Source organism: Chaetura pelagica, unplaced genomic scaffold (genome assembly GCF_000747805.2).
Source record: "Chaetura pelagica isolate M959 unplaced genomic scaffold, ChaPel_1.0 scaffold638, whole genome shotgun sequence".
Lineage (NCBI taxonomy): Eukaryota > Metazoa > Chordata > Aves > Apodiformes > Apodidae > Chaetura > Chaetura pelagica.
Window position 1 is genome coordinate 815,281 of NW_009954298.1, and position 11,869 is coordinate 827,149.

The 11,869-nt window shown below is 60.3% G+C and overlaps 2 protein-coding genes across 2 annotated transcripts; both read right to left on the reverse strand.

Moving 5' to 3' along the window:
• Positions 1-3,413: 3,413 nt before the first annotated feature.
• Positions 3,414-4,263, reverse strand: LOC104394260 (ras-like protein family member 10B). The gene is made up of 2 exons (XM_010003828.1): positions 4,103-4,263; positions 3,414-3,684 (listed from the first exon to the last, which is right to left on the reverse strand). The coding sequence occupies exons 1-2, from the start codon at positions 4,261-4,263 to the stop codon at positions 3,414-3,416; spliced, it is 432 nt and encodes a 143-aa protein (XP_010002130.1).
• Positions 4,264-5,731: 1,468 nt separating this feature from the next.
• Positions 5,732-8,849, reverse strand: LOC104394239 (ras-like protein family member 10B). Its single transcript, XM_010003806.1, has 3 exons — positions 8,634-8,849; positions 6,441-6,565; positions 5,732-6,022 (listed from the first exon to the last, which is right to left on the reverse strand). Exons 1-3 carry the CDS (start codon positions 8,847-8,849, stop codon positions 5,752-5,754), a joined length of 612 nt encoding a protein of 203 aa, XP_010002108.1. The 3' UTR covers positions 5,732-5,751.
• Positions 8,850-11,869: the final 3,020 nt, after the last annotated feature.

The window sequence follows — 11,869 nt, forward strand, 5'->3', positions numbered from 1 at the left end:
CGCCCCCCGGGGCCCCCCCGCCGCCCCCCGCCCCAGGACACCCGCCCTGTGGCCGAGCCCCCCCCGGCACACAGCGGGACAGGGCTGGCTGAGGATGAGGAGGCGTGGGTCTGACCCCCAGCCCGGGGACCCCTCCCTCAGCTGAGGGGGTGATGCTGAAGCCAGAGCTGGGGGGCTGGCGTGGGCAGGGGGATGGATCTGCTGTCATGGGGGGATCCCCCCCCAATACTTTCTGGAGCTACACACCCTCCCTCCCATGGGAGTTTTGCGGGTTTTTTTGAACTGATTTGGGTGGAGAAATCCAGCCCCAGCTGAGAGAAGGGGGCACTTTGTGCAGGGAAGGGGGGTAGCTGCCCCCACAGGACACCCCTGGAGCAGGGACACCCCTGTGTGAGCCCCACGGGCTTCCTTAGGGGTGAGGATGTGAGAGCCAAGGGGTCAGTGGGCCCTTGGCAGTGCTGGCCGTGGTGAGGGGTGTCATCAAGGCTCCACCCCCCCCGGACCTGCAGCCACAGACCCGCCTTGTCTGTGCTAGAGACAAACCCAAACTCCTGTTCTGGCATCTTTTCTATGTGGGTGGGAGGGAGAAAATAATCCTGACGGGGGGTCACGGCTGGTGAAGGGGATTGATGCTGCTGCTCTGCTGTCTGTGTGCACAGCAAGTGTCCCCTCGAGTCCCCCAGGGGCCAGGAGAGCCCCATCTTCAAAGAGGATGAAGCCAGACCCACATCCCCATGAAGACACAGCAAGGGCCCTGTGGATGCAAAACCTCCTTGCAAAAATACTCTTTTTGCAGTGGAGAAACCAACTGTCCCACCCTGGCCCATCCCCTGCAGAAGGGCTCCCAGAGCAGCAAGCAACCCATTCCCACAGGCAAGGAGCAGCCAGGCAGGTACCCAACAAGGGGGACAGACCTGATTTTTAATTCGATTTCAAAGGAAGGGGTGCAGGGCATTACAGGTGGTGTAGACACCTCAGGAATCTCTGATAAGTCCATGGGGGAAAGGAAAGCCAAGTCCAGGCAACCAGGAGGCTCACTGGGGCAGCAGGAGAGGGAAGCATCCTTGCTGGGGCTGCACCAAGCCCAGGCATCACCTGCTGGGGGGCAGGAACCTGGCACTGCCCTGGGGCAGCACTGGGGACACCCTCAGCCTCTGCCAGGCTCAGCAGCAGGTCAGTTCTAGCAGGACCGGGTGGTGTTGGGCAAGCTGTAACACTTTGTACTAGGGGTGCAAGCAGGGGGAAGGTGCTTGTCACCCCCACCCCACTCCCCTGCCTGCACCCCACGGGTGCCAACCCCCCCTCCTGGGCTCGTGGGAAAGTAGCTCTTTGTAGCCCTCATTTTCTTGGGAGCTGGGAAACGCTGTCAAAGCAGTGAGAGTTATTGTTACTAATGTAACTTTCTCTGTCTATAAAGTACAATAGAATATAACAATTATATTTATAACCTCTGTTGTTTGTTTGTTTTCAAAATACTAAATAGATGCTATAAAAACCTGTAACTAATTGTGCTATAAACCACAGGCTACAGGGGTGTAACAATGTATTGGCTTAGTTGTTGATATGTGTATGTCGGAGCACTTTATAAACGCTTCATTATTAGCATTTACTGAGAGGTTCCTTCTCAAAGAATTTGGGGGGATAAAGCTCGCCAGAGACCCATCACCTGGGCTTACTGGTATTAACAAATCCTGGCAACAGGGGGCTGGGGGGACCAGTAGGTTTGCCATGAAGGCAAGGGATGGTGACAAGTGCCACTGCCTGTCCCCTGCCGGGGCTCTCGCAGCTGCCTGGGGTGGCCCCGTGTCTCCCCATTGCCAGGGCTCTTTTTTTTCTTTTCTTTTTCTTTTTTTTTTTGAGCAAGGGGAAGGGGGTTTGGAAGGGAGGAGCAGGACAACCCCAGCCCCGTGGCCTGGCAGCAGGGATGGGGAGGTGAAACGGGGCTGTGCCTGCTCTGAATGGAGCGTTACCGGAGCAGCGCGGGGCTCCGTGGGGTGGAAACCTGGCTGGGGAGGGATGAGGAACCACAGAGATGGGTTTGCCAGGGGATGGACCAGCCCCAGATCCTGCCCCGGGGGGCAAGGATGGGGTTACCACGTGTCCCACAGGGAGCAGCTGAGGAGGAGGAACCATGACCCCCTGGGCCCCTGCTCACTGCCCCAAGGCTGCTCCCTACCAGGGGCTGCACTTTGCCACCTGCCCTGCAGCAGCTGCAAGGCTGGGGTGAAAACAAGACAAAAGGTTAATTACTAAATAAATTAATGAGGGACACACTTTCCTACTGGGGAAATGCAGAGTGAAAGGAAAAAAACCAGCAAGAATGCAACTGGAAATGCAACTCCAGCTCCCTATTGCTTCGGAGGCTGCCTTCCCAGAGCCTCACCTGGATGGAGGCAGTTGTCACTGGGGCAAAGCCCACTGTGGTCAGACCCACCTGGTGGCACTGCCAGTGGGGTGTGATGGTATGGGGGGGCTGCCTGCCCGCCCGGGGGGCACTGGGGGGCTGGGGGGGCCGTGCAGAGCCTGCTGAGCCCAGGGCACGAGGTAGCGAGGGATGAGCTGCCCAGCAAGGAGCGTGTCGAGATATTTGGTGTTCCACAGGCTGGTGGGGGAGGAGAAGCCTTCCTTGGCTGAACCAGGGCAGAAAGAGACTTGAAGCCCTGGGGAAGCAGCACCTGGGACCCAGGATGTTAGGGGCAGGATGGGTTCTTTTATTTTTTTCCCCTGCTTTCTTGCTCTCATCTAAAATTCTATATGGAAACCTGACCCAACTGAGCCAAAACAGAGCCTGTGTTACCTGCCCTCTTACTGGAGGCTGCTCTGCCCTCAGAGGGGAGAAGCCCCAGCTCTGCAGGGAGGAAAATGGGGCTCTAACCTCCACTGTGTCCCAGGGATGGAGCCACCCTCAGCTTCAGGATACAGGCACTGGGTAATTTTCATCCAGGGACGGGTGACAGGGGGGCAGCAGCAAGTGTTGCCCTGCAATGCTGGGGCAGGAGCCAGGCAAGGACTGACCTGTCAGCCAACATCTGACAACAACAACCTGAGGCACCTGCTCCACCCCCCCAGTGCTATGCAGTGGTCTGGGCACAACAGAGACACAAACTCCCCAGGAGATCTTTGGCCCCAAGTGCTGGAGGCTCGGGAAGGGCTCAGGGTCTTCCCTCACTCCTTGCTACCTCCAGGCAGCCCAGCCACTCACCTGCTCAAGTGGCCACCACATCGCCCTGCCTTGCACCCGAGGTGCACTGTCCCCAGATGTCACCGCAGGGTGCCAGGCTGGCAGGGAAGCAAACCCCGAGGTGCCTGTGGCACAGCTCCCCCCACCACATCACCCCCACAGCGAGGCCAGTGGTCCCCGAGGTTGGGTGGCTGTGGGGACACAGCCGGGGGGTCCGCCAGGGGTGGGGGGCTCACATGATGGTGCATCGGTTCCTGCGCAGGGCGCCCTGGAAGCGGATGGTGGTGTGGACGTGCTTGCAGCGGGCGCAGCCCACGCTCTTCAGGAGCTCACTGAAGAGCAGCAGGATGTGCCAGTTGTACTTGGCCGAGCACTCGATGTAGCCGCACTTCCACGTCTTCTTCACCAGGTTGGAGACGTTCCAGCGCGGGATCACCCGGCCCCGCTGCAGGTCCCGCTTGTTGCCCACGATGATGATGGGCGTCTCTGAAGTGCCAATGACCCTGGGGAGGAGAGGTGGTGAGGGAGGACAGAAGGGGATGGGGCACAGCACAACCACAGATCAGCCCATGGATCCCAACCAGTCCCAAACCTGCTCTTGGCTTTGGCTTCCCAAGAAGGTTGTGCCTCCTCTTGGCCTGTCCCCTTGTCCCTCTTTCTGCCCAGCCCTCCCCACCGTGTCAGCCCCAGTTGCTGTCCCAGGGTACACTGCCCTTGCCCACAGGACACACCTGTCCAGAGTCCTGAGCCTCTTCCTGCTCTCTGGTCCAGTTTTGCTTTTGGCCTCCCAGCCCTGCCAAGGGGCTTTATCCCAGACTCTAACACCTCATCTCCGATGCCAAGGGCAGGGGAGCGCTGGGAGGAACCGCACTGCCCCTCAGGAGCCCTGGGGGATGCACCCACCATCCACCTGCTCCCTACCTCGTTTCCAGGATCTGCTGGCGGATGGTTTTGATGTACTCGAAGCTGTCAAAGCAACAGATGTCATAGACCAGGATGTAGGCATGGACGCTCCGGAGCCCCCTGCAACACACGTCTGCCCACTCCTGCAAGGTGCAGAGAGGGGTCAATCCTGGCCCCATCCCGTGCCCGGGGGGCCCCACACTGCCCAGCCGGGCACACCCGGGCTCTGCCGCACCAGCAGGTGGCAAAGGGGCTGCAGGCTTGTTAATTAGCCATGCACAATGGTTTTTGGGCAGGGCAGGTGAGGCGGATGCCCCATCTCTGTGGGGCTGGGGGTGATGGACCAGCAGCTCCGTGGGTCGGAGGGGGAAGGTGACAGCAGGGCTGTTTGGAGGGGACACAGGGAAAGGAGAGGAGCAGGAGCTGCTCGGGAGTGGAGCCCGTGACAGGAGGATCAGGAGCTGGGGCTGACGCAGTCAGGGGTGATCTCTCCACAGCCAACATGTGGAGCTGTAAGGAGCACATGTTGTTAGGAAAGCTTTGAGTTTCCAGGAATAACAGGATTATTTTTTCTCATGCCATAGGAGTGACAATCTGTCCCACTTCCAGCCGCCTTTCCCACCAGCAGTGCCACCGGGAATGGCAGCCCCTGCACCGCAGCCCCCTGAGCACCCCTGGAGAGACCCACCTGGTGGCACTGCCAGTGGGGTGTGATGGTATGGGGGGGCTGCCTGCCCGCCCGGGGGGCACTGGGGGGCTGGGGGGGCCGTGCAGAGCCTGCTGAGCCCAGGGCACGAGGTAGCGAGGGATGAGCTGCCCAGCAAGGAGCGTGTCGAGATATTTGGTGTTCCACAGGCTGGTGGGGGAGGAGAAGCCTTCCTTGGCTGAACCAGGGCAGAAAGAGACTTGAAGCCCTGGGGAAGCAGCACCTGGGACCCAGGATGTTAGGGGCAGGATGGGTTTTTTTATTTTTTTCCCCTGCTTTCTTGCTCTCATCTAAAATTCTATATGGAAACCTGACTCATCTGAGCCAAAACAGAGCCTGTGTTACCTGCCCTCTTACTGGAGGCTGCTGGGCCCTCAGAGGGGAGAAGCCCCAGCTCTGCAGGGAGGAAAATGGGGCTCTAACCTCCACTGTGTCCCAGGGATGGAGCCACCCTCAGCTTCAGGATACAGGCACTGGGTCATTTTCATCCAGGGACGGGTGACAGGGGGGCAGCAGCAAGTGTTGCCCTGCAATGCTGGGGCAGGAGCCAGGCAAGGACTGACCTGTCAGCCAACATCTGACAACAACAACCTGAGGCACCTGCTCCACCCCCCAAGTGCTACGCAGTGGTCTGGGCACAACAGAGACACAAACTCCCCAGGAGATCTTTGGCCCCAAGTGCTGGAGGCTCGGGAAGGGCTCAGGGTCTTCCCTCTGTCCTTGCTCCCTCCAGGCAGCCCAGCCACTCACCTGCTCAAGTGGCCACCACATCACCCTGCCTTGCACCCGAGGTGCACTGTCCCCAGATGTCACCGCAGGGTGCCAGGCTGGCAGGGAAGCAAACCCCGAGGTGCCTGTGGCACAGCTCCCCCCACCACATCACCCCCACAGCGAGGCCAGTGGTCCCCGAGGTTGGGTGGCTGTGGGGACACAGCCGGGGGGTCCGCCAGGGGTGGGGGGCTCACATGATGGTGCATCGGTTCCTGCGCAGGGCGCCCTGGAAGCGGATGGTGGTGTGGACGTGCTTGCAGCGGGCGCAGCCCACACTCTTCAGGAGCTCACTGAAGAGCAGCAGGATGTGCCAGTTGTACTTGGCCGAGCACTCGATGTAGCCGCACTTCCACGTCTTCTTCACCAGGTTGGAGACGTTCCAGCGCGGGATCACCCGGCCCCGCTGCAGGTCCCGCTTGTTGCCCACGATGATGATGGGCGTCTCTGAAGTGCCAATGACCCTGGGGAGGAGAGGTGGTGAGGGAGGACAGAAGGGGATGGGGCACAGCACAACAGCAGATCAGCCCATGGATCCCAACTAGTCCCAAACCTGCTCTTGGCTTTGGCTTCCCAAGAAGGTTGTGCCTCCTCTTGGCCTGTCCCCTTGTCCCTCTTTCTGCCCAGCCCTCCCCACCGTGTCAGCCCCAGTTGCTGTCCCAGGGTACACTGCCCTTGCCCACAGGACACACCTGTCCAGAGCCCTGAGCCTTCTCCTGCTCTCTGGTCCAGTTTTGCTTTTGGCCTCCCAGCCCTGCAAAGGGGCTTTATCCCAGACTCTAACACCTCATCTCCGATGCCAAGGGCAGGGGAGCGCTGGGAGGAACCGCACTGCCCCTCAGGAGCCCTGGGGGATGCACCCACCATCCACCTGCTCCCTACCTCGTTTCCAGGATCTGCTGGCGGATGGTTTTGATGTACTCGAAGCTGTCAAAGCAACAGATGTCATAGACCAGGATGTAGGCATGGACGCTCCGGAGCCCCCTGCAACACACGTCTGCCCACTCCTGCAAGGTGCAGAGAGGGGTCAATCCTGGCCCCATCCCGTGCCCGGGGGGCCCCACACTGCCCAGCCGGGCACACCCGGGCTCTGCCGCACCAGCAGGTGGCAAAGGGGCTGCAGGCTTGTTAATTAGCCATGCACAATGGTTTTTGGGCAGGGCAGGTGAGGCGGATGCCCCATCTCTGTGGGGCTGGGGGTGATGGACCAGCAGCTCCGTGGGTCGGAGGGGGAAGGTGACAGCAGGGCTGTTTGGAGGGGACACAGGGAAAGGAGAGGAGCAGGAGCTGCTCGGGAGTGGAGCCCGTGACAGGAGGATCAGGAGCTGGGGCTGACGCAGTCAGGGGTGATCTCTCCACAGCCAACATGTGGAGCTGTAAGGAGCACATGTTGTTAGGAAAGCTTTGAGTTTCCAGGAATAACAGGATTATTTTTTCTCATGCCATAGGAGTGACAATCTGTCCCACTTCCAGCCGCCTTTCCCACCAGCAGTGCCACCGGGAATGGCAGCCCCTGCACCGCAGCCCCCTGAGCACCCCTGGAGGGGGAAAGATGCCCCGAGGGGGAACGGCAGCTCCTCTCCACAAACCTCTCCAGTGCCGTGAATCATCCTGTCCTGAGGTTATCATCGGAATGGGGCAAAACAATGAGATCTCAGGCTGAAGAGAACGGGGGAAGGGAAGTTTCGGGGTGCGGGTCCGTCTCCCTCACGGCGCAGCAGGGGAAGGAGCAGCCCCAGCCCCTCTCCGGTGTGTGGGAGCGGTGGCTCAGGTTACTCTGAGTCCTGCTACATCTGGGACATTAATACATTGCAGCTTATTCCACCACGCTGGGGTGCCCCTTGCTCCAAGCTGGAGGAGGCTCACACTGAGCATCCCGCCTGGCCCCACGCAGGAGAGGGGCAGGGAGCCACCATCTCCCACCCCTCCCCAGGATCCCACCACAGGGCTGCTGTTCCCAGGCACGGAGCAGAGCCAGAGGTGCTTCCCAGCAGATAGAGCCGTGTCCACCACCACGATCCTCTCCCCTCAGAGCCATCTCTCTGACCATCCTCTCCTCCCTGGAAACCTCCACGTGTTCCCCCCAGCAGCTAATGGAGCGTGTCAGCTTTGGCTGCCATGTCCATGCATCACCCTTTGCTCCTTTGGGCTGTCTTTCCTCCTGACCTTTCCTTCCCTGCACACGCTGATTAATTTTTAAATTCCTTCCCCACCCCCCAGGTTCCTCACTTCACCTCCTGCCCAAGGGCTCAGGGGACACATGGAGCACTGCAAGACACCTGTCACACACAGGAGCAATATAATTACATGGATTAAATATACAACAGACCCCAGCTCCCACAGAGGTGCTGCCACAGGTGGCATTGCCCCTCAGCACGGCTGTGGCCATGGGGGCACCCCCAGCCCCTTTCCCTGTGGTGCTGGCACAAGTTGTGGCTCCAGGATGGGGCCACAGCATGAGCTTAAAACCCCCTGTTTCCCCATTAACCCCATAAGCGATGGGCACTGAGGACAAGGCTTTGCAGCCCCACGGTGCCTCTGGGGCTGTTCTGGCAGTGCCTGAGCACACTGAGGAGGAGCTGGTGGGCTCGGTACCCTGGGGACAAGCCCAGGCAATGCTGAGGGGTGACAGTCATCCCAGGAGGGGACAAGCAGCTCCTGGCTCAGGCAGTGGGTACACTAGGGTCTGGCTCTCCAGGAACCCCAGATATTGACCCAAATGCAGTGGCCATGCTCCCCCAGCCCTTTGCTGGCCCTGGCTCTGACAGCAATGGAATCTGACCCAGTGCTCTGGGATCCACTGCCCAGCTGGGTGGCTCAGTGGGCATCACCAGAGCCAAGGTCTTCAGAGTGGGACACCATCCTTCCCACATTTGCCATCATTTTAGGTGAAAAAAGCTGCAAAACACACTTTGTCCTGGGCCCACTCAGCCAGTAACCAGAAGGACACGATCCCTTGCACTGGCTTTTGGCCAACAAATCCCGGAAGAGGAGGAACTGGGACCCCTCAGGGTCACCCAGCGAAGCCCCAGCCAGCCTGGGGGTCCCGGGGCAGGGCGCGGGGTGCACCCCTACCTGCAGGGTGTTGACGGGGAAGGCGGTGATGGGGGGAAAGTCCATGATCTGCAGGTCGTGGACGTGGCCGTTCATGACGACGGCGGGCAGGTAGACGCGGCGGGACGTGGTGGGCACACAGACCTCGCTGAACTCGTTGTAGAGGAACTGCCGGACTATGGCGCTCTTGCCCACGCCCTGGGCTCCCAGCACCGCGATCTTGACGGTCGCCACCATCCCCGCCGCTGCTGCCCCCGAGGTCCCAGCAGATAGAGCCGTGTCCACCACCACGATCCTCTCCCCTCAGAGCCATCTCTCTGACCATCCTCTCCTCCCTGGAAACCTCCACGTGTTCCCCCCAGCAGCTAATGGAGCGTGTCAGCTTTGGCTGCCATGTCCATGCATCACCCTTTGCTCCTTTGGGCTGTCTTTCCTCCTGACCTTTCCTTCCCTGCACACGCTGATTAATTTTTAAATTCCTTCCCCACCCCCCAGGTTCCTCACTTCACCTCCTGCCCAAGGGCTCAGGGGACACATGGAGCACTGCAAGACACCTGTCACACACAGGAGCAATATAATTACATGGATTAAATATACAACAGACCCCAGCTCCCACAGAGGTGCTGCCACAGGTGGCATTGCCCCTCAGCACGGCTGTGGCCATGGGGGCACCCCCAGCCCCTTTCCCTGTGGTGCTGGCACAAGTTGTGGCTCCAGGATGGGGCCACAGCATGAGCTTAAAACCCCCTGTTTCCCCATTAACCCCATAAGCGATGGGCACTGAGGACAAGGCTTTGCAGCCCCACGGTGCCTCTGGGGCTGTTCTGGCAGTGCCTGAGCACACTGAGGAGGAGCTGGTGGGCTCGGTACCCTGGGGACAAGCCCAGGCAATGCTGAGGGGTGACAGTCATCCCAGGAGGGGACAAGCAGCTCCTGGCTCAGGCAGTGGGTACACTAGGGTCTGGCTCTCCAGGAACCCCAGATATTGACCCAAATGCAGTGGCCATGCTCCCCCAGCACTTTGCTGGCCCTGGCTCTGACAGCAATGGAATCTGACCCAGTGCTCTGGGATCCACTGCCCAGCTGGGTGGCTCAGTGGGCATCACCAGAGCCAAGGTCTTCAGAGTGGGACACCATCCTTCCCACATTTGCCATCATTTTAGGTGAAAAAAGCTGCAAAACACACTTTGTCCTGGGCCCACTCAGCCAGTAACCAGAAGGACACGATCCCTTGCACTGGCTTTTGGCCAACAAATCCCGGAAGAGGAGGAACTGGGACCCCTCAGGGTCACCCAGCAAAGCCCCAGCCAGCCTGGGGGTCTCGGGGCAGGGCGCGGGGTGCACCCCTACCTGCAGGGTGTTGACGGGGAAGGCGGTGATGGGGGGAAAGTCCATGATCTGCAGGTCGTGGACGTGGCCGTTCATGACGACGGCGGGCAGGTAGACGCGGCGGGACGTGGTGGGCACACAGACCTCGCTGAACTCGTTGTAGAGGAACTGCCGGACTATGGCGCTCTTGCCCACGCCCTGGGCTCCCAGCACCGCGATCTTGACGGTCGCCACCATCCCCGCCGCTGCTGCCCCCGCGGCCCCGAGGATGCATATTCCCAGGCAGGAGGCCTCAGCCCCATTCAGGATGCATTTCCCCTCCGGGACAGCCCGTTACTGCGAGGACAAAGAGAGGGTGGTTAGATCCTGGAGACACCCTGGCAGGTCCCCGGTATTGCTTCAGGAGATGCGTTTTTTCCAAGGAGGAACCCATGGAAAAAGGGTTCTGCCTGTCCCCAGGGAGCAGCAGCATCCCTCAGGGTGGGTGATTTCCCCAGCAGGGACCCCCTCACAGGCTCCCACCCTGCAGAGCCATGGAGAGCCAGGATTCCTGCAAAATTTATCCCTGGAATGTTCTTGCAGGCAAATTCAGTCCTTTTAGGTACCAGAGGAAGGAAACCTCTGGGTAAGGCACTGTCTGTGGCTCAAGGTTAGCCTGGCAGCAGAAGGGTCCTGGGCTGTGCTGGGGACTTGTCCCATAGCACCAGCAGGGACCATCACCAGCTGCTCCATTCTGCTGCCACCTCAATCCAGGGAATCCATCTTCCCTCTGCTTGGACAGCCAGAATTGCCTTTTGCTGGGGTGGGGGGAGATTGCTCACTGCTCTGTGCCTGTGAGCGACAGCTTTAATGTTTAATTTCAGGCTTTGAGCAGTTTGGCAATTAACTTGATGGAGGCTAATTTCCGAGCCAGCTGACGGGGTGAGCCCACAAGCTGCTGGTGCATGTGGTGAGGCCAGGGGGGGCTGGGGCAGGGCCTTGCATGCAGGGGGACACGGGGTGATAACTGGGTGGCACTGGGTTCCTGACCAGGAGCTGTGATGGGAACAGCAAGGCTGAGGAGCTGAGTCCTGCTTCTGCTCGCTCCCATTGCTGGGAAGCAGCTTGTGCTTTATCCCAAAGTGTGGATGCTTTTAACCAGTTTGGGATGCTCTGGTCTGTTCTCCCTAAAAACCAACTGCAAAGCACCGGGCAGCAGCCCCTGGGCTGACAGAAAGTGGAAGGTTCAAACCACCATGTCCTGAGGAGACCCAGGCCACGGGGGTCCCTGCTGTGGGGTGCTGAGGGAGCCTGTGCTTCCTGTGGTCCCCTGGGCTGGGCCAAGGCTCATCCCATCCTCACCCTCCTGGCACTGGGGCCAGAGACCTTCAGAAGGGCCTGACCCAGCCCCAGTGCAGCAGGGTGGGTTTGTGCCCAGGGCTGGGGGACATGGCACACTGTGCTGCTGGAACTGTCCCCGGGGGGGTGCCAACCTTGGGGACCCACCTGCCCCAGGCCTGGCAGAAAGAGCATTTCTGTGCCACATGCAGGGAAACAGGGGCTGCAGGAGCCCCCACACCCAGCCCTCTGCCAGCAGCAAGCGCTGTCCTTGCAAGTCCTGGGGGACCACTGCAGGGACAGCCCCATCCCCACAAACCCTCCCCCCTCACAGAAGCAACTCCAGCTCCTCTGTAGGGCCAGAGGGTGATGGGGTGACACAGTCAGAGACCCAGCACTCGGAGGGCTGCCCTGAACTGTGGAACGATCTGAGCCCTGCCTGGCCACCCCGCAGACCCCCTCCCACTCGGGGCTCACTGGCCCAGAAAGGGGGTTGCACCCCGCAGCCTCAGAGGCCGATCCGAGGGCTCCCGGGACCAGGGGAAACTGAGGCAGAGAGGGGGGGAGGACGCAGCAGGGGTGGCCCCGCGGTGGAGCAGGGACCAGCCGGG